This window comes from Sarcophilus harrisii, chromosome 2 (assembly GCF_902635505.1).
Source record: "Sarcophilus harrisii chromosome 2, mSarHar1.11, whole genome shotgun sequence".
Taxonomy (NCBI): Eukaryota; Metazoa; Chordata; class Mammalia; order Dasyuromorphia; family Dasyuridae; genus Sarcophilus; species Sarcophilus harrisii.
The window spans coordinates 254,705,445-254,728,608 of NC_045427.1; the positions used below are offsets into that span (position 1 = coordinate 254,705,445).

General features: G+C 32.0%; 1 protein-coding gene across 2 annotated transcripts in view; it reads right to left on the bottom strand.

Moving 5' to 3' along the window:
* AQR (aquarius intron-binding spliceosomal factor) overlaps positions 1-23,164 on the bottom strand; it is a 96,350-nt gene that overhangs the window by 72,262 nt on the left and 924 nt on the right. The window contains exons 2-9 of one of the 2 annotated variants that reach the window (XM_031952035.1): positions 18,419-18,475; positions 16,950-16,990; positions 9,755-9,790; positions 7,544-7,664; positions 5,447-5,587; positions 5,044-5,112; positions 3,889-3,989; positions 335-411 (exon numbers count right to left, since the gene is read on the bottom strand). In XM_031952035.1, the coding sequence (XP_031807895.1) occupies positions 335-411; positions 3,889-3,989; positions 5,044-5,112; positions 5,447-5,587; positions 7,544-7,664; positions 9,755-9,790; positions 16,950-16,990; positions 18,419-18,475 (643 nt within the window). Of the gene's footprint in view, positions 1-334; positions 412-3,888; positions 3,990-5,043; positions 5,113-5,446; positions 5,588-7,543; positions 7,665-9,754; positions 9,791-16,457; positions 16,531-16,949; positions 16,991-18,418; positions 18,476-23,164 lie in introns of those variants that run through there. The other variant, XM_031952036.1, reaches the window with a different exon arrangement.

Consider the following 23,164-nt stretch of genomic DNA (forward strand, 5'->3'; position numbering starts at 1 on the left):
CTAGTGTTTATGATGTTCCCAACATCATTAATTTATTATTTCCTCAGGAAGTGAGATTTGGAAAGGGAGGAAATCTACTCCCAAACTCATTTTTCTAGCTCAAAGGAGAATATGCCACAAGGTCATTGCTCAAAAATAGTTCCATTCTTGCCCAGAGTGCCTATAACAAATAGTTGGGTAAAACGTCTATTTTTTTTATATTTAGATATGTAATAATTATAATTTAAATTATCCTAAAAGTAGATTTGAAAACTAATTTTAAAGCTCCATTTAATTTGACAAAATCATATGGATAACAATTTTAAAAACAGGCTGAATAAAACAAAACTATTACCAGAAAGTGGAACTGATTTCAGCACAGATATGAATCTCTGGATAAGCTCTGAAAGGAATCTTCGCTCCTTATGGGCCCTAAAAATAACAAACATTTGATATATTTATGTATTTGAAAAGATATTAAAAAAAAATTTCCAAAAACTAAAACATGATCATCATTATTACTATATTTTATTACTATATGCTGGATCTGTTTCCCTGCCAAAAATCTCTCCTTGTTACAGTCTGTGCTATCAAAGTAATCTTCCTAAAATATAGGTCTGACCATATCATCCCCTAATTGAAAATTTCAATAACTCCCTAATACTTCCTGGTGCAAAGAGAAAATGTTGCTTAGCATTCAAAGCCCTTCATAACTTATCTCCACACAGACACTTTTCTAGTCTTCCTAAAGCCTTCCACCACCACCCCACCTCTACTCTGCCACCCATATACCAGTCTCCTTGCTTTTGCTCAAGTAAGACACTCTATCTTCTAAATCTGGACATTTTCTCAGGCTGTCCCCATGCTTAGAATCTTTTCCCTTCTTATCTCTGGATCTGCTTCTTCCTTTAAGGGTGAGATAAAAACTCAACATTTGATAGGAAGATTTTTCCAAACTCTCCTAATTCTAGTGCATTCTCTCTTTTATTTCCTATTTAATCATTATAAAGCTTATCTGTACACACGTGTTCACATGTTATCTCCCTCATTAGACTGTGAGCACCTTGAGAATAAAGGCCATCTTCTGTATCTATTTGTATTATCAGGATTTAGCACAGAGTCCAGTTCATAGGAGGTACTTAATAAATATTTAATGGCTGAGTCTTCTCTAAAACTAGGAACATCTTGAGATATTTGTATAATTTGTATAGTAATCAAATTTTTGTAAATCAAATAATTTGTATAGTCTATCAAAGCACTGAATTAAAAATATGAGGAAGCCCTATTGTCTATCTTATTGAATTACTTAAAGAAAATATGTTGTGGTACAAAGAGCTCTAGATTTGAAATCAAAGTACTTATGTTCAAATTCTGGTTCTGCTAATTATCAATGTGACTTTGGGCAAGTCAATTTACCTTTCAGGGGCATCAGTTTTTTTAAATGATAAGTTGGACTAGATAATCTCTAAGGTCTCTTCTAGGTTTAATTTTATAAACCTCCTATTGCTGCTAAAGATCTTTCACCACCAAGTAAAAGATACTGGATGAGAAGGGATTTCCCCAAATCATCTTAATTCCCATATTCATTATTCATATAATTTACTCATCAAGTACATCTGATATATTAAAGGCACCTAGAGTTAAAAAAAGACACATTTATCACTTTGGGCTGACCAAGAAAAAGAGAATGACATACGTTAAAATTAGTCCAGCCATTCTGGAAAGTAATTTGTAACTGTGCCTAAAAAGTTTCTAAAATATAACCTTTGATCCAATTATACTATATGTACAAAAATATTTAATATTATGTATACAAAAAAGGGATCTTTTTGAGATATTAAAGAACTAGAAAAACAAATAGTTCTTAAATTGTAACCAAACACAATTCCAGGTCAACTATGATAGGGGTCACCTGCAATTCCTAATACTAGGGAGGCTAAGAATGGTAGATCACTTGAACTTGAGAATTCTGAGCAGCAAAAGGGCTAAAATCAATTGGGTGTTCACATTAAGTCTGTTACAAATATAGCTCCTGGAGCATAAGGACCACAAAGATATCTAAGAAGAGGAAAACTGATCTTGGTCAGAAAATGCAATAGGTCGAAACTTTTATATGGACTAATCAAGCCCATGATTGTTTGTTGCACTTCTAGCCTGGGTGAGAAATGAAGGCCCAATATCCAAAACAAAAGTGTTCCAGAGAATCATGAAGAATGCTATCCATCTCATGGTAGAGAAGTGATGGACTAATATGCTAAATGACTTGCATATTGAATGGTCTCAATTATTTTCTTTAACTATTGACTGCTTTTATCTCCTTGCTGTCCAACAACCTTGTAAGTCTTCTCCACTACCACAATTTGAAAGCACTGATTTTGTAGTTCCCAACTTTCTTTATAATTCAACCTCACTGCATGTCCATATTTACAAGGAATAAAAAAGAAATGCAATTAGGAAAGACAGAGGGAAAATAGCCTGAATACAGAAGAAAAAAATCAAGACCGAATAGCTTCAAGAAGTGGAGAGAAAAATATTTCAAGAGGAAGAAAGCAGTCAATGATGAACACTATAGAAGAGAGAAGTAAGTTAATATGATGTGGCAATTAAAAAATTATTAGTGGCCTTAAGGATGAAAAGGAAAAAATTTAAACTATAAGGGATTAAGGAGTAAATTGAGGGCAAAGACATGGAGAAAATTCAAAGAGATGTCTTTTGGGGAAAAGGGAAGGGAAGAAGAAAAAATAGCTGCAAGATGATAGAGGTGCTTTCCTTTCTCTTTAAAAATGAAGATCTGATTATAACTATAGGAGAAAAAAAAAGGATTCAGTTAAGAGACTGAAGATATAAGAAAGAGAGAGAATAACTGATGACAATCAGTGATCCAAGGGAATTCCAATAAACTTTGGATGGAAAAAGCAATCCGCATCCAGAGAGAGACCTATGGAGACTGAATGAGGATGGAAGTATACTGTTTTTCATCATTTTTTTTCTTTCTGCTTTTTCTTCTTGTAATTTTTCCCTTTTGTTCAGATTTTTCCCTTCCAACATGAATCATATGGTAATATTTTTAAAATAAATGTAAAGTGGGGCAACTAGATGACACAGTGAATAGAGTACCAATCCTAGAGTCAGGAGGACCCAATTCAAATCACACTTCCTAACTTACACTTCCTGTAACACTGGACAAATCACTGAACCCCAACTGCCTCATCCCCTGCCCAAAAAAATGAATATACATGTATAACCTAAAAAAAAAAAATAAACCATTTTTTTTTCTAAAAGAATCTATCCAAAAAAAGAAAAAAATGGTGAAACCAAAAAAATTAAAACAGGGAACATGATCAAGAACCCAAAGAGATTAGGCTTGGAAATAAGTAAGGGTTATCTTTTCTGGAATAAAAAGGAAAAAAAGAATGAGTGAAAGATTATCATTTTTGAGATGATGAGTGGTATAGCTATAAAAACATTCTGAATTGGAAAGTATGGAAGATCACAGAGATCATCTTTCATGCCCTCCATTTTCTCCACAAAACCAAATCTATTCACAAAGAAGAACTCATTTAAAAGACATGGAAATCTAGAACAAGCACTGTTAGAACATTTTAAATCCAGAGAAACACCACGAGGAAGTACTACCTGCTGGTGTACTTATCAGTGACAAAGAGGAAAGAGAGAAAGCATAGAGTTACTGGTTTCTATTCCAAACAAGGACCTAAAGACATCAGTGACAATCTGAATATCATTTCCAAAACACAATCCAAAACTTTTTAAATCACCTATTAAAGCATATGAATATATTTTATATCGTGTCTGGCATACCAGCAAGCAACTTTAAGCTTAATTTATGTCCACAAGAAATTCAAAATTTTGGAAAGACAAATAACAAAGAATAAAAGTGTCACTACATACTGTTCTCGTGCTTTTGGATCCATTTTTTCATCATTCTTTTTTATCAAGTTCCAGAATTTTCTAAGCTTGGGCGTCTTTTTCAATTCTAATTCCAAACGTGCCTAAAAGAAGGTGATGGCATTAAATTGCATGGAGAGGAGAAGCACAAACCAATATGCAATTCATTTCTCACATCTACCTATTAGAAGCAAGTTGCATTTAGCAAAACCTGAACATACTCCAAAAGCAAAGTTCCTTATACTAACTTCCAATTCTTTATGATATTCAGAACACAATTCTTTGTAATGAAATTGCCTTTTCTAATAGAAAAAAACCTAAATGAGATCAGTAATTAAATCTAGTTTTTATTTCTAAATTTGGATTTAGTACAAGGTATATCTAGAAAATGTTAAATTATTATAGGAATAATATGTATATCACACATTATACAAAAACATTGTTTTATAAGATGTCAGAAAAAAATTGGAAATTCTTGTTCATGCTTTTATTCATTAGGAAATATTCAAGTAACAGTTTGATGAAAATAAGCAAAATATGATGCACTTATTTCAAAAGCTGCTCTGCATAATACAATTGAGATAAACAAAAAGATTTAAGTTTAAAATTAGTCTAATACCCTTGGTGCAAATATGATAATAATATTTTATATTTATGTAACTATCTTTAAAAATGAATTGAAAGTTTCATTTTACCTCAATATATAAAGCAAAACTTATGCTATGCTATTTAAAAATTCTAAGTCAATAGCAATACTAAGTTAATACTTTGAAGACATAGAAAAAAGCAAGAAAGAAAATTGTACTAATCAAGAGATATACTTCTAAGGAGGGCAAGAACTTTTACCTACGTGGCTCAGTGACCAATTACCCAGGATGTGGAGTCAGAAATACCTTAGTTCAAATCTCACATCAGATACTTATTAGCTATATATTCTTTAATAAGTCACTTAACCTCTCTCTGATTCAATTTGTATCTCTATAATATGGGGACAAAAAATAGTCCCCAAAGATCAAGTGACATAACATATATATGTTTGCAAACCTTCAAGTGCTATCTAAGTGTTAGTTATCATTAGTATTATTATCAAAAATTCTTACATTTAGACAAGTTAGGAAACATGAATATCTATGTTTTTGAAATGGCATTATTACTCACAGGTTGTAGACCCAACCACATTGGCAGAGAAATAAGCTGTTGTACTTGACTCCGGATCAGATCCACTTCCTATTCAAAGGATCAAAGAAACAAGTTATAAGCAAAACAAAATTTTTCCCCTAAATTTGCATATACATCTATCTTTAGGAAAAATACAATAGACTAAAATTCAGAGAAACAGCATAATAGAATTTCTAAGGAAAAAAGAAAAGATGAAATTAAAATTTAATTTTTTTTCTTGCAGGTTTTGGTTAAGGAAACTGAAATTCAAAATTTGGTATTAACTACAGATTTTCCTGATCCTGTTTCCATTAGACACTTGGCTATACTTTTGATTTTCTCTAAATTTTATCATGAAGAAGAGAAAACTTGGGGGAAAACCTCTAAATAAAGTTAAAATTACCAAGCTATTGAAGCAATGATCAAGAAAGAGTAATAGGATTGTCTGTTCCTGCAGAGAAAATTCATCTTCATTTTCAATAAGTACTGATTCCAAGATGCACTTGAAAAAGAAAGGGAAGTGTTCTGGTTTCTTCTTAAAAATCTAAAAAGTAAAAGAATAAATTCATTTTGAGTTAATTTATTCAAAACTACATTTTATCTTCTAGAAATAAAGTAGACATCACAGTACATACAAATATAAGACATTTATTTCTTTTTTTTTTTTTTTTTTTGCTCCTCCCAACTTTATTTTTATTTATTTATTTATTTTTAAATAACTTTTTATTAACAGAACCCATGCCAGGGTAATTTTTTACATTATCCCTTGCACTCACTTCTGTTCCGATTTTTCCCCTCCCTCCCTCCACCCTCTCCCCCAGAAGGCAGCAGTCCTATACATGTTAAAGAAGTTACAGTATATTATAAGACATTTCTTGAAAAACTATACCTATAAGAAAAGGTTAGTACAATTCATTCTTTTAGTTTTATTTTCTATCACCCTTATCCATAATTATTTTAGTCTTTTTTCCAAAGTTTAAAAAACCCTAGACTTAGACTCCCCCCCCCCCCCCCCCCCCCCCCCCCCCCCCCCATCATTTCATGTTGCTGCACCTGCCCCATCCCAAACATTTTCCAACCTTAACTCTTAAGAACAATAACCAAAAGGACACTATAATTCCTAGGAAGGACATTAATTGTCTAAGACTCCAATCATCATTTCTTTGACTTTCCTACCCAAAACAATTCTCCCTCGCCACCATTCCTTATATATGTTGCTTTCCCTATTAGGATGTTCTTTGAGAGCAAGGACTGTATTGTTTGTTTAAATTTGTAATATTAGTATTAGTACAGTGCCTGGGGAGGGTCCTCTCTCTCTTGCTACCTCCCCTGCCCCCCACACATACTAAGTGCTTAATAAATATTTTTTCATTCATTCAAAGAACCACAAAAAGCTACAATATTTACATTGAAATTCTTCATTAAATACTTTTCATTCAATCTAATTCTTTATACTTCTTTAAGGAGCTAAGTACTTAACAAATATTAAATATATACTGATAGGTCAAAATATCCACGCTTCCAATTAGTCAGTAACTCTAATCTGGCCCAGATCTGCAATCACTTAACGAACCTCTGAGACTACAGTTCATAAAACCTTAACTTTTACAAATGGTTGCTGAATTTTCACACAAGAACTAAGTGTTTCCTGGTTACCTCTAGGAAATTAAAAGATAATTTCTCTCTCTGAAAAATCCTTGCAGAACGGAATGGCAACTGTACAACAAATGGATATAAATCTCTTCAGAAATAATTATTCCCTCTTTCTACCATACTTTTTTGAAACACATACACACATCTAAAAGAAGCAAAACTGTTGAGTTGAGTTGATTCTTTTGTAGCCTGGAGAAAATATCCTTATCATTTTGTAATTTCCAAATCTAGGAACTTTCATAAGAAATTAGTTTGGAATCTCTAATGCCACATGGGCTCTAAAAAGCAATCAAAGTGAGAAGTTTCAGTTCACAAAGTAAAAAAGGAAACTATTCCAGGTCAGGAATAAAATTTCATAACCGAAGTCATAGCACAGAAGTTTAACCATGACACAATCACAAAGACCACTCTGTTCACATTAAAGCTGCAAATACATTTCTCAGGTGGGATAAAAAAGAAACTGACAGAAAAAAAATTATCATCTCATTTCAAAAAACATCTATTTGTATTTGTAAACTGTGCTTAGCTTTCACTAGAAATCAAAAGCTTCACAATCTGTCATTTTTTGTGTCAAACACAGAATACACACATGAATAGTTTTTAAATTTAGGAAGTAGTTTTACTGTGAGAACTGTTGAAAGAAAAAATAAACTGCTATAGAAACAACCTTTCAAATAGCTCTCTATCAGAGCTACCTTTGCCACTGTGGCAGGTACCGTGCAGACACTGTTTATTGTCAAAGTTAAAAATTTTGCTACTTTTCAACAGGTTAAGCTGGCACAATGTGAAGCTACAGCTCCTAGATCAAAGTCAAATTCAAATAAGAAAAGTAATTCAAATCTGTTACCTCCCACGCAGGGACATTTTCTCTGAACTTCTCATTCACCATACAGCAGATCGACATTAAATAGGCCTTGCTGGACACCTCAGGGGAATAATTTATCCACAGGTAATTTTCAAGGTACTGGCTGTTGAGATGAAAAAGCACAGAATATTTTATTAGTTGCTACCACCCACAGTAATGTGTCATTCACCCAAAAAAGCATAATTATCCATGTCTCCCTGAAAGCATTCTGAAAAATCCATATTTATGATCTAAGAACAGTTCACAAAGTTACTTTTAATCTATATCACTGTTGTTGCTGCAAACTTATTCATAGAAGATATAGATTAGGCAGAGGAGACAGCAGAAAGCTCATCTTGGAAGGCACAATGGAAAGTGACACACATTAACTGTCATGACCAACAGGCCACAGGAAATCTCATCTAATTTCTCTCACTGAATAAAAATTAGATACTTAACCAAAAGGGGTTGTGAAAGACTGGCTGTTGTTATAAGAATTTTAGCAGAAAGGCAAACCTGAAACACAGGAACTTAGCAGTTATCTTGAGTGTAAAACAAATGTTTGCTCTGATTATCACAAATAGATTTTTTTTTGAGGAGCTATCAGTATAGTCAAATGTCATCTCTCCAGAATCTCCAGATAAAAAGACCTTTCACATTATTATATCTGTAGAAAATGGAAAGTCATATCTCTAAGCTTTTTTGCAATTTTTAATAATTTTTAAGATATGTAACATAATTCTCTAACCTCAAAAACAAAATACTAAATATAATTTATCTTTTCTTAATGGTTTGCAATGAACATCTATTATTATGCTATATTTTCTCATCTATAAAGAAAAATAATACTTGTAAAAACTCACCATATAAAAGTATAATGAGAATAATACTTTGCAAAGCTTTAAAAGCTAAAAAAATGTGGGCTACCATCATAAACATCTATAAAGCTTAGGTCCAATTTTGAGACCTCTTTTCAGTAAAGGAATGACCACAAGTTCTCAAATGCAATATTAGACAAGCCAAAGATCACACGAGACCTATTAAGCTACAATAACTTCAAATATGAAACTAACTAAAGATTGTATTCCAATCTTCCAAAAACCAGTATGGCTAAGTTCAGAGAAGGTCATTACCAGAGTCATTTGGAAAAAAAAAAAAAAAAACAAATACCCATGCCAATAAAATCAAATATCCTTAAGGATATTTGAGGAAAAATAATGATGTTTTGAAGGCCAATTAAAGTGTATAGAGCAATTTGTCTCTACATTTTTCTGGATAGCCATGCTTTTCAAAACCCATTTTTCTGTATCTTCCCTTGGTCCTAACAAACATGCTTGCCTGGGTTTTTCTCTTTTAGTGACAACCATGAAAGTTCTGCACCAAATATAAAAAACATGAACAGTAAAGAAGCAATTCCTTCTCTCTACAGGCAACTCTATAACAAAAATATTATCACCCCTCCCATATAAATGAATATTTGACAAAATTATACTACATTCATTATTCAGTTGTATACAAAAAATGTTCAATATTGAAAAGTTTATGGTACTTTGAGAAAATTCATTTTATATTTACTAACTTTTATTAAACTAAATAAAGCATCAATTATCAGAAAAAAAAAAAAAAAAAAGAGGAGGGAGGATAAAATATTATTTAAGAAAACCAGAGTGAGAAAGAAGAAAAATAGTTTGTTATTTAAGAAAAAGGTAGGAGGGAGGAGGCAAATGACCTTCCCACCTACCTAAAATGGACAAAGGCTCAGAATTACACACACTGAATCTAGAAGAGAAATACATTACACTTCACAGAGAAAGAAGCAAGAAAAGGGATGAGGGTACTATACTGATGGAAAACAATATTGGAGATAGAATTGTCACAAGCAAAACAAATTTCAGGATCCTGAAGGGAGAGATTAAAAGAGGGGAAAAGACATTAAATCTAGTGTCTTAGATTCATCTTAAACAACTGTAGAATAGATGAACACATGAATATAATGGAATGTGACTGTGCTATAAGAGATGATTTCAATAATTTGGGGTAGTAACAAATAAAGGCAGGGGAAAGAAAGAATTAGGAAAACAGTTTATACTAGGAGTAATAATGTGAAGAAAAACAATTTTGACCTTCAGCTTTGAAAAAATCAGTTATTATAGAAGGACAAGTATATCAGCTCTTTTACCCTTAATAGAAACATTTTAAGACTTTTTAACTTACCTAAATTCCAGAAGCATTATTTTCCGAATGGCAAACCTAAAACATAAAAATATAGTTTGTAAAATGTGATAAAGTATTTTTTTCTTCGGGCTCTACCACCAATATTTCAAAGTCACTACTGTACCTGCACTTTTCAAATCTTTAGCTTTATAAAGAATCATCCTTTTTCCTGTACATTTTGCCCATAAAATTTACAAAAGCTAGTTTATTAAACTTCCAAGCATTTTTACAACACACCCTACACATACGATTCATAAATACAACTTTTTGTTGTATTTTGCTGATGGCAAATCAAAGACAAGGTGGAAAATACACATCAATAATAAAGTTTCATTATAAACACTCATCACCTAGTAAGCAATCAATCTTAAGTGGCTGAGTACAGAAGAGAACATAAACAAATAGAAGTGCTTTGTTAGTTCCCAGAGAATTTAACATATGTAACAAATATATAACAGAAGTTCAATTTCTTATATAAGCCTCTTCTTTATATAAGCCTCTATAATGACATGTCTGTTTTTGATAATTAAATTCAAAATCAAAAACAAAATAAAAAAAGGAAAAGGTTTCAAGATCAGAGCATTCAAAATGACTTCTTTTTTTCAGGGCAATACACACACAAGGTCAAACTACAGACACAACATTTTAAGAAATGGAAGATGTTTTCACATTTATTGCTTTTTCTTGAGCTTTATGTTCTCTACAAAACAAAGGAAACATGCAATTATGCTGAGGGAAAAGAAAAAAATCAGAGGGATCATCAGATTTTTCTCTTTATTACAGTGTTATTTCAAAGATTATTTAAATAGATAAGAACAGATATTATCTTCAGGTATCTTTTCAAAAGCTAGTTCAAATATCTACTAATTTCGTTTTATCATTTTCTATAATGATAATAAAGTAGCTAGATCAGAATACTGCCACTGGATCACATTCTACCATTTTAAAAATTAAATGTGTAGGCCTTATTAATGTATAATACCATAAAAGTTCATTATCCTGTCAAAATTCTATTCCACTGATTTCTGAAATAGTCTCACTAAGCAATCTATCCCAGAGTTCTTTTTGAGCATGAAATGGTAAAGGCTTTCAGTTTGTAAAAGCATAAAGAGAAAGCAAGAGATTAGCTTCCAGAGCTATACAAGCCATTCACCAGGTATGACACCAAATGATATTCAGCATCTCTAGATGTTTCACAGGGACACTTTATTTCATAGTCCATCAACATTTATCCAGTGACCAAGGTGTGTAAGCTTAGTACCAACTGCTATAAGAAGAGAGAAAAAAAAAAAAGATAATTCAGCAAAGGCATTGCTTGGGGAAAAGATAAAATCATTGTTTGTTTGTTTTTTTATATAAAAATGGGAGGAGTCATTCTTTACTGAACCTGACTTTAAAATTTCACTTTATAGTCTCTTAATACTAAATGTCATATTATCAAATCTGCTTCTCTCTAATCCAGAATACTATATTTAGGAATACACAATAACTCCTTCCTGAATGAGTTTTTATTATTTCCCCATACTTATACCCTTTTCCCCTTAGACTAGCTAAATTTTTAAACTGTTAAACTACTCCTGTAATTTGTAATTACTTTTCAGAATTGTGTATAGTAAATAATGTCCATTTTGACATGAAATTAGCATAGAAAAGCATACAAAAGCTTTATAAAATCTTTTATAAAAGATTCTACATGTTTATAATGGTCTATGGAAACCCAAACTTCCCTACAACAATTTCAAAGAGAGGAGTCTATATGAGACTGAATCTAATTTGGTGTCTTTAGAAAGAGAGAATGAAGCTAAAACAACTGGCTCTATTACTAAATCACCTTTTTTGAACCAAATCTATTTCTTCAGAATACATGAAGAGAGGATAACTATAAAATGCAAAATGGTAATATGTGGTCGTCACTGTTTCTTCACTACTTTTTTGGATTACTTTTCAATGTTTCCTACTCAAGGTAGTGAGAACCTTTAGGGGGGGAATTAGGAATCTCTAAACCAAATGTTTTTCTTAAAATGCAAACTTATAAATACTCACCCATTTGTAGTAATCCTTTAATCCAAAACAATGAAAAGAACTAACTATATATACTACTAATGTATTTTCCGATAACATAGAGGAGACTGAAAGAAAATTGTTATGGATTGGTAAACTATCCTATTTTCAAGACTATACTATAGCAGGCAACTATTATAGTCAAAAGTGATAACATTTTCCTGTAACTTTCAATTAGATACCAATACAAATATTAATCACAACACATTTTTAGTATACAACAGGAACTCTGACTTAAAAGTATTAAAATATTTAATACTTCTACTTAAATATTAAGAGTATTTTATGACAATGAATTTTGCATTATGACAAACTAGAAACAAGTTAATAAATCTTACATCAAACTATTCCCACACTACCCATGACTCCCAAATCACTGTTCAGGAAAATAGCTACCTTAGGCACTTAGAGTCAAAAATGGCCATTTAAATTTTTTAATAGACTTTGTAGCTGAAATGTGGCAAAACGTTTCTTAGCTTCTGAACTTTCAGACTTTGGAGCAGAATACAATCACATCAGTTTTTCTTTAAGTGTTTGAAAATGTGTATAGGGTGAGGAAATAGCTGTTGGGATTACCATTATAAATCTCAGTGAGGCTAGCAAATGACAGTCACTCCCTTCAGCTGTTTCAAATAACATAGCCAAGTGTTCACTGCTTAAAAAACATTGTTGGCTTTTAAGTCATTTTGTTATTTACATACCAACAAAAGGAATCTTAAAACCAAAGTTTTACATTTGCCAAAAAAAAAAAAAAAAATCACTAAAATTTATTTCTTCTCTTGATTCAAACTATTTTCCAAAAGACAGCCCACAAAAGTAGTTTAAAAATAACAAATGCTATAGAAAGAACAAGGGACATTTACAGAAGTCTCAGAGAGCTGGTATTTTTCAATCTGAGGTTCACCAATTTGGCTCCCACCATCACCTTTTTTGTCTGTCTGTATGTATGTATAGATATCTATATATGAAAATTATTTCATATTATGAATTTCCAATTATCATTTCAATATAATTATATTGTTTCCTTTATAATTCTATGAATTTTATTTTGTGCATTTAAAAACATTATTCTCAAAAGGGTCTATAAGTTTCACCAGACTGCCAAAAGAGTCCATGACCCAAAACAGATTAATGTTAACTTAGAGAGGCAATTTTTTTTCCTTACCTAAATTATTAATTATTAAACCTAAAAATTCTTTTTTTTTTTTTATTTAATAGCCTTTTATTTACAGGTTTTATGCATGGGTAACTTTACAGCGTTAACAATTGCCAAACCTCTTGTTCCAATTTTTCACCTCTTACCCCCCCCACCCCCTCCCCTAGATGGCAGGATGACCAGTAGATGTTAAATACATTGAAATATAAATTAGATACACAATAAGTATACATGACCAAAATGTTATTTTGCTGTATAAAAAGAATCAGGCTCTGAAATATTGTACAATTAGCTTGTGAAGGAAATCAAAAATGCATGTGTGCATAAATATAGGGATTGGGAACTCAATGTAATGGTTTTTAGTCATCTCCCAGAGTTCTTTCTCTGGGCATAACTGTAAACCTAAAAATTCAATCAGATTTTCAGTTGTCTTAATGTTCCTCAATTTTTCTTTAAAAAAAATTTTTTAAATAGAAAAAGAAAAAACATCATGCACAGCAGAATATTAAGAGGATTCAAAATATGTAACAATAAATTTCCAATTTAAGAAAGCATATATTGTATTGAGAACTGTCCAACTTTGCTTCCTTGTTGATTTTTTTGTTCTCTGCTGTGCTCTTTTTATTTTATTCTTTTCCCTTTTCCTCTCCCTCACCTCCCCCAAGGCTTTAGTTAAGAATATATGTGTGTGTGTGTGTGTGTGTGTGTATATATATGTGTGTGTGTATGTATGTATATATGTATATATATGTATGTATATATGTATATATATATATGTATATGCATACAGACATATATACATATATATATATATATATACACACATAGGTACCTATAATCACACATATATACATTCTGTCTATTAAACGTAACATTCCATTTGCTTTAAACACTTTTTTATAGTCAACAAACTACAAGCACAAAATGATCTTAAATTCTCTGCACCTTTCAGTCAAATGTGTGAGTATAAAGATATGGTCTGAGTGAGAATATTATTTGTGAAAGCCTGCCTATTTTTGTCTTATTTCCATCAAAGATATCTGTAATACACACACACACACACACACACACACACACACACAGATGCATATATTTTTTTTTATTAAAATTTTGTAGAAGTAAAAAAAATTAGAGTTGACAGTTATTGATGTCCTCTTGACTGCCTTTTTTTCAGTAATAGCATTTTTTTTTCCAATTGTTGGTACCCTACCTTCTTACAGCTATCTTAAAGACTGATCTCTATGTATGCCCTCAAAATTGCATTAAATCCAGCATAACCCTCTTCCTCTGTGAATACTTTTTGATCATCTAGATCTCTAGATGCTCTTCCTGTCTTCATTTTGTGTACTGCCATTTCCACTTCTTCACAAAGCACAAAGTACCAAGCTGTTAAGGCTCCAAATATTAAAAAACAACAATAATAATAATAGCACTTACTATGTGTCAGGTATTATGCTAAGCACTTTACAGTTACTTTCTCATTTAATTCCACAATAACTCTGAGGTAGTTATTATTATTTCCATTTTACAGTTAAGAAAATTGAAGAAAACACATGAAATGACTTGCCCAGAGTAATTAGTAAATGTCTGAGACTAAATCTGAACTTGGGTCTTCCTGAATCCAGGCCCAGAAATTTATCCATTGCACCACCTATCTGCTTCAGAGGCAAATGTAATGGTGTCATTGTCAATAATGACAAAAGTATGTTTTACTATAAAAATGCTGACATTTTTTTCTATTTTTATTCTGCTTCTTGTTCTCCTTCCAGCTTTATTTAAACATTCTTGGAATAAATTAATTTTTCTGATCTATGAACAAAAATTTCTGAAAACTTAATTTTTCCTCCACTGCTTTTCAATGTTCTGTAAGATGCTGCCCATAATCTTGCACCACTTTCTTGCATAAGACTTTGCAAATGATTTCATATTGTAAACACTGTCTGCTATGTATCTTAATTGGACAAAATCAAGTTTTTGATGGAGTGGGTAACTTTGGCCTCTTCACTGTGGGAACTGCTTAATAATATACTTTAGTAGAAAATAGTGATGATAATAACAACAACAACAAAAAAAAAACACTGCTGATTCACATCAAGATCTATTCTTTTGTCTATTTTTCAGCATGAAGAGCTTTGTATGAAGAGCTATTTTAATAAAAGAGTAACTTTAATTGCATAGTATATCTTTTCATCTTTTATCTTTTCTTCTAATTTGGTGTGAATTTTGAGCATGATTCTAACAAAATAAAAGATCTAAATGTACATAAGTAGCTGATTCAAAAAGGACTCCCCTATTAGCAACCATCACTTTATGGCTATTAAGATAGACAGATCAAGGATGAGCAGGATATGAATTGATGCAAAATAGAATGAGCAAAACCAAGAGAATACTGTATACAGAGTAACAGCAATATTGTATAATGAAGAACTGTGACTCAGCTATTCTGAGCAATACAATGATCCAAGATAATCCCAAAGAACTAATGATGAAACATACTATCCACTTGCAGAGAAAGAACTAATATTGCTTGAAAGCAGACTGAAGTATGTTCTTTTCATTTTCTTCCATTCTTTAGTGTAGTCTTCCTGTTCAAAATGACTAACATGGAAGTATTTTACAGTATCCCACACATATAACCTATATCTAATTGCTTACCATGTCAGGGAGAGGTAAAAGAAGGGAGAGGGAGGGATAGAAAAGTTTAAAAATCATTCTAACATGTAATTAGTGGAAAGATAAATAAGTGTATATGTGTGTGTTTTTAAAACAGTATGATGTAGTTGAAAGAGAGCTAGCCATGAAACCAGGGCTCAAACCCTGAACCTTAACTTCTTAGTGTCCCAAGGCAACTATCCAAATCCATTTATTGCAAAATATATATTTGTCTTAATTGGTCAAGCAAGTTCACAGATCAATTCAAATAAGATCAATTTCTTCCCTCCTCCACCCCTTTTAAAACATTACTTGGAACACATGATAACCAGTGACTTCCCAATTCTCTTCCTGAAAAAAGTACTGATGAGAGAGATGGATAGATGCATAAATCATACAAATATACATATCAATTTGTATATTATATTTGTATATGCATATAACTGCTTGATATGGTACCATGCTTCAATTTATTTTTCATCATTCTCTTTTATATCAACTTTTACATTGATGTTATTGTATTAAAATACATGCTGACCTAATTTGGAGGATTTCTATTGGATCCTTTGTAAAATGTCTCTGTTTCCTTACAACCTGCTACAGATGTCGGCACAAAAACTGCAATTATTTCACAATGGCATTTTTTGATCATATTTAATATAATGAAAGAAGAGATGATAAAGCATTATGTTAAAAAGTGTTTCTTATTGCCTTTGAATACACAAGGAGAAATATGTAAATGAAACAATCCAAAATATGTATGATTGGAATGAGGTTGGTCATATAGCAAGATCAAGGGATAGCAGATATATAACTCAAGTACTATGACAGTACCTAAATAATGTGAAGAGACCTAGAAGACAGTCATTCACCACTATCCCAACTTCTTAGGCCATCTGTGAAGAATCTAGACAAAAGTCACAAAAGTCAACTGATCAATAAACAATTATTTCTAAATTTTAAAATGCAGGACTAGAAGATCTTTCAACACTCTCCTTCCCAACTCATGAGTCTATGAACTCTGAAAATAAATCCAATCTTCTTAGTTCCAGGGAACTTGCAAGGAAAAAAGCCCAAATGCAACTGTGTTGAAACCACCTAAACCAGACACTAGATGGAAAAAGATAGGTATGACTATTATGAATCTTTAGACAGTTCGGGTTACCCTTCCAGACCAATTACTTCCATAATATATGTTATATTAGGAAGACACAGGAAAAAAAAATAAACAGTCAGCCTAAACATGAAAACAAAAAACAAAAAAACAAAAACAATGAAAAAAAAAAAATGGGGAAAAAAATATATATATATATATATATCACTTACCTTGATCTGACGATCTCTTTTTCATATATGGCTTCAATGACCTATTACCAAAAATCAAAATAAGCAATACTGAATCAAAGTTATTTGGATAGATTCTATTCATTTTTCAGATAGTACTTTTATTTAATTAGTAGTTTTCAACTCCTTAGATTACATAAGACAATCTTTTAGAAACAATGTATAATCATTTTAAACCAATATTTCACAATACATGTGAAGTAAAAGAACAAATTAATGTAAAACTGCAGGATAAAATATAGTATTAGTCCAAATACAGGTTGTACAGCTAAAATGAAATCTCATTTACAAACTTTTTGAAAAGTAAAAATACGTTATATAGCTAAGAACAGTTATAGATACACCAAAGTTTTTTTATAAATCAAACTAAGAGGAAAAAGTACAACCTTTATTTGGACTAGTATGATTAAATAAAAAACATTTACAGTAATGTTAAAAAAACAAAGCAAAAGGTGTCACATTTTGGAAAAACAGGTAATGACACTTTAAAATATTTAATAGAGTTTTCCAACTTCAAAATTCATAAACAATATTTCAGAATTCAGGCCCCAAAACGTAATGCCTAATAGAAGCAATTCATTTCATTTATGGATACAATTTGTTAAAATATTCAAGGACACTTGAAGCTCTTCACTTAGTTCACCTGGAAAATGTTCTTTCCAGTCATCCTCTCCAGTTATCAATCTAGAATAACTGAAATGCATGTGGCAGTCTTTAAGTTCTGAGCAAAACTACATCCTCAATACACTGTGACATACTTTGATTTCTGGGGAAAGTTTGTCATTTCTTCAAGTTTTGCCTAGTTGGCATGGAACTTGGGGAATCATCTACTGTTGATACTTTGCATCAAATTTCAACTAAAATAAAAATAGTATATATCAACTAGGGGAATATTACATTTCTTCTACCTTTCTAAAACTAGTAATTAAAATAGTACTGATGTTATCAAAGTGATCTAGGAGTTAAATCTTCCCACTCTCTGGTTGTAACGATGCTATTTGGGCATTTCTGTAATAACAGGAAAAAATTCGTTGAAGTCATATGTACAATCTAAATTATATCAAAGCAGTCAATATTTATCTATTTAAGGAGCATTTTTAAAATAAAATTCCAATATTTTTTTCAAATATCTTTAGGAATTCATTCTTTGGCCTCTCTCTCAAACTGAACTGAGTTTAGGTTACTCTCATTCAGCGGCATAATGAAGAATTACAGCACTATTACATACCAGTCTCTATTTTAACCCTCCATCCCTTTATTGAAACTGGTCTTCCTCAAATCCATCAGATTAGAATTCCTATTCCTTTAGTCTTTCCTCCCTGGTTTAAAATCTCAAGTTATTTAAATATAATCATATGTTTAAAGATAACTAAGACTCCTAATTTACAAAAATAGGAGCCCAAAGTTTTACATTATCTAGAAAATTTGTGACACAAACCAAAAATGCTTACCTTTGAATCGAAGGGAGATTTATTCTTGACATGTGGAGCCCAGTACTTACATGCTAGCTAAAAAGGCAAATAAAAAATACAGTTATTATCATATAATAAAATAATTTCTTTAATTGTAAAAGACCTCTAAAATAATTTAGGTTTAAAATCAAATCCATTATTTTTTTTTTTCCCAAAACTTTCTCCTCCTGCTCAACTCACTATTTTCTGCTGCAGCTAGCGGCAGCACCATTCAATCAGTTACCATCCTCGAAACTTGTCACTTATGATTCCTTCCTATCTTCCTTACATCACATATAGTTACTTGCCATGTCACAATGATTCTGCCTCCAAAATATCTCTTGCAATGAGCCATACAATTTTTGGTCATGTCATACGTAGTAATTTGTTTTATTTGATTATGCATATACATTACAAGGCTTTGTTTTTCTTTTCTCTTTTCCAATGGAGAAGGGAAATAAGGAAAGAAAATGTTATTTTTTTTCATTAAAAAAATAATTTTTAAAAAATCTCTTGCAATCATCATTATATTTCCATTCCCTAGCCCTAGTAAACAATTACTTCTTGTTGGATTATAATAGTCTATAATAGTGTCTGAATTTTTCCTAGTCTCTTTCTGGCCTTCTCTTCTATCAATTCAACACATCAATGTCAATATCCTTCCTCCCCTTTCCACCAAAAAAAGCAACCTTCAGATCCTGACCTCCAAAGATTAGACTGGAGAGTAAAGAGTCTTAGGCAGTCCACCCTGAACCTGAGCTATGGTGAATGGTGGATGAGCAACTTACATATATATATATATGACAGCTCAGAGCCATGTTTCACAATTCCAGGGTCTACTCAAAATGGGCAGCATTTTTTTATCATCTGCCTCACATTCCTCTTACTCTACACCAGGAATAAGTCAATGCTACCATTGCTGCTGAAAAGGAAATGACAACTAACTATTCCACTCAAAATCCCTCTACCTCCCTGAACCAAAATTACCTTTCATCACACATGCCCCATGGTGTCCCAATAAATAGTACTGGGACTGGAACTGCAAAGACCTAAACTCAAATCTGGTCTGAGATATGACTCCTTAGGTGATGCTGAGCAAGTCACTTAACCTGTTTGCCTCAAGTTTCTTCCACTGTAAAATGAAGATCATAAGAGCACTGACTTCACAGGATTGCTGTGAGGAACAAATGAAATTATATTTTTAAAGCATTTAGCACAATGCCTGACCTAGTGTAGGCACAATATAAAAGCTTATCCTCCCCCTCCCTATACATATCTTCTCATCAGAATGTAAACTTGAGAGGAAAAAGTCACTTTTACGCTTGTATCCTCAGACTTAAGCATATTATAAGTCCCTGTTCCTTCATTCATTGGCAATATTCCTGATATTTTCCTGAAGTTTTACCCTGGTCACACAGGTTATACACCAAGATCTTTTAATAACTAAAGATCTTAAAACAAAGATTCAAATAGTGGAATCAAATAATCAAGAATTTCTTAAAGCCTACTATGTGCTAGGAACTGAAGACAAAGACAAAATTAATCAATCTTTGCCCTCAAGAAGCTTACATTCTATTAAAAGAGCCATGTTTATAAACAAATAAGAATGAAATATATACAAAATAAATAAAAGGCAATTTGGAGAAAGGTGGAAGGACAAATTAGCAAGGGAAAATAAGGAAAAGTTTCACAGAGAAGCTGGAACTGTGCCAAGTTTTGAAGGGGGGTTGGGGGAGAGGGAGGAATGTCTTAAAAAGGGCAGAAAAGGTTAGTACCAGGTTGTAAAAGATCTTAAAAGCTAAAGAGTGGAGTTTACATAAGATTCAAAAAAAAGCCATTGGAGCTTAATGAGTAGAGGAGTAACAAGGTCAAACAAGCACTTTAGCAACTGTAAGGCAAATGAAAAAGAATCAAGTTACCACCACACTTCCCAACAATTAAAACCTAAGAAAATCTAATGCAAAGATTGATAAACAGGAATAAAAGAAGAAGGATATATAAAATGACAGATAAATAACTCATCAAAAGAAGACTTGTACTACCTATTCACAAATGTGGTCTATACATCAATGTCTAAATATACAGAATTATCCCTTAAGAAATTGAACAGGCACAGATTAACAGATCAAATAAATTATGCTTCAGTCTAAGAAAAGGTAGGTGTATAATGATGTCTTTATAGGTACCAATAAATAAAAATAGAAGCAAGAAAAAAGAACTATATTGAGTTGTGTCCAGGTGAAGGAGGATACAACATTTTGCTATCCTCAAAAGTGGAAAGCACTGTTAACACACTTGGTTCAAGACATACTTGTTACTTAAGGAACTATGAACAAAAACTTTTCATGACCCCATGGCAAAGTTTCTCTACAATGTGCCTCAAAACTATTTTTCCAGCATCATTCATATTGCTCACCTTCATATTCTGTCATTCATTCTGTCTTCATATTCATATTCATATTCTGTCCTCCAGCCAGACTAGATTATTCAATTTCCAGAATACATCCTGAGTTTTTTCATAACTGTGTCAATGAATCATATATTACCTACAACTGGAATGTCCTTTCCCCTATCCCTACCTGTTGAAATCCTGTACATCCTTCAGGCTTGGCTAAAGTTCTACTAATTTCCATGAAAATATCCTCTGCCCTGGCAGTCCAACCCAATCTCCTTCCTTTGAGCTCGGACAGATAGAACATAACATAACATATTTTAAAAAGATTTTAGCACCTGCACATAGTTGGAACTTAATAAAGGCTTGTTCCCCCTCTTATAGAAGAGATTCCAATGTACCCTGAAGACCACTGAGCCTTTCCATTCACCAATTTGCAACTGACTCTCTTACATGTGTTGTCTCCCAAATATATGGTAAACTTCGTGAGAGAAAGACCTGCTTTCTTTCCCTTTGTGTTCCAGGATTTAGCACAGTTTTGTTACATATTAAACACTTAATAAATGACTTTTAATTCACTTATTTATTTCATATGTATATACAAATATGAATACCAATGATGAAGAACTCTTATTTGAAGAATTTACTCCACCAACAACTAAATTCATCACTCAGAGAACTTCTTTCAGTACAAAGCAAGTTGAATCACTTGTCCAGAGCCACAAAGCTAATATATGTCAGTAAGAATTTGAAATCAGGTCCTCAAGAATTAGAATACAGCACTTCTTTTATATATAAAAATCCCAACTTGCACATTTACTATGGAATCATGAGCAAATCATTTAACCTAAAATTCAATATCCTCATCAGAAACATTTAACTGTGTAAAGCCTAGCTCAAAGTTGTTATGAAGATAAAATAAGAATGTAAAGTACTCTGTAAATTTTAAATCCCCATTAAAAAACCATGTATCTTATCCCTGTCTATCTGATGAGATTGTAAATTCCTTAAGGTGGGAATAGTACCTTATACATCTTCTGCAACCCATCAGAGGGCCTTAAGATATGACTATATATATATATATATATATATATATATATATACACACACACATATATATATATATATATATATACATATATTATATATGGACTATTCCTGTTTTGAATACTATAACATATAATCTTATACTTTTCAAAATAATACAATAAGGATTAATTTCATTTGCTCTTCACAAAAATCCTGTGAACTGAGGGCAGGCAAGAGAAAGTGAGGAAAGGGAAGAGTTAAATAATCTGCCCAATATCCAGATCTCCTGACTTGGACCATCACACTGCTTCATACTTTTCAAGTCTATGTATAAGAAGGTTCAATACTCAGAGTCTCCCATGTCTAGAAAGAAGAGAGAAAAATCCATTTTATCAACTTCTCTTTGGGCTTCAATTTACTCAACTGTAAAATAGAAATTGGTCCACTACCAATAACTAAAGATGTATAAAGTAACATCCCTTCTCTTAAAGAATTTATAATTTCACCAGGAAGACAAGATACACAACTGGTTTTTAGATGAGGTTTTAAAGTTTACAAATGTGCATTCTAGCCCCAAATCTATGATACTACAAGTTATTTTATTCATATGAAAGGTTTTTTATAGACTGATGACAGGTTTGCATGGATCCATACATGCACTTGTCACATAGCAGGCACTTAATAAAAGCTTTTTACAAAGTTATTTTTCCCTTTTGGACCCCTTTATTGAAAGGATCCTGAGTATTTTCCAGAGTCCCAGTGTCCATCAAGGAATGCTAAGTAGGACTAAAAGAGTGCCTGACAGGGCCAAGAGATCATTATATACTTCAACAACAATACTATATGATGACCAGTTCTGATGGACCCAGCCCATCCTCAGCAACGAGATCAACCAAATCATTTCTAATGGAGCAGTAATGAACTGAACCAGCTACGCCCAGAGAAAGAACTTTGGGAGATGACTAAAAACCATTACATTGAATTCCCAATCCCTATATTTATGCCCACATACATTTTTTATTTCCTTCACAAGCTAATTGTACAATATTTCAGAGTCTGATTCTTTTTGTACAGCAAAATAACAGTTTGGTCATGTATACTTATTGTGTATCTAATTTATATATTTAATGTATTTAACATCTACTGGTCATCCTGCCATCTAGGGGAGGGGGGGAGGGGAAAGAGGAGAAAAATGGGAACAAGAGGTTTGGCAATTGTCAATGCTGTAAAGTTACCCATGCATATAACCTGTAAATAAAAGGCTATTAAAAAATAAAAAAAAATTTTTTAAAGAAATTGTTTTAAATGTAACTAGGGAAAAATAT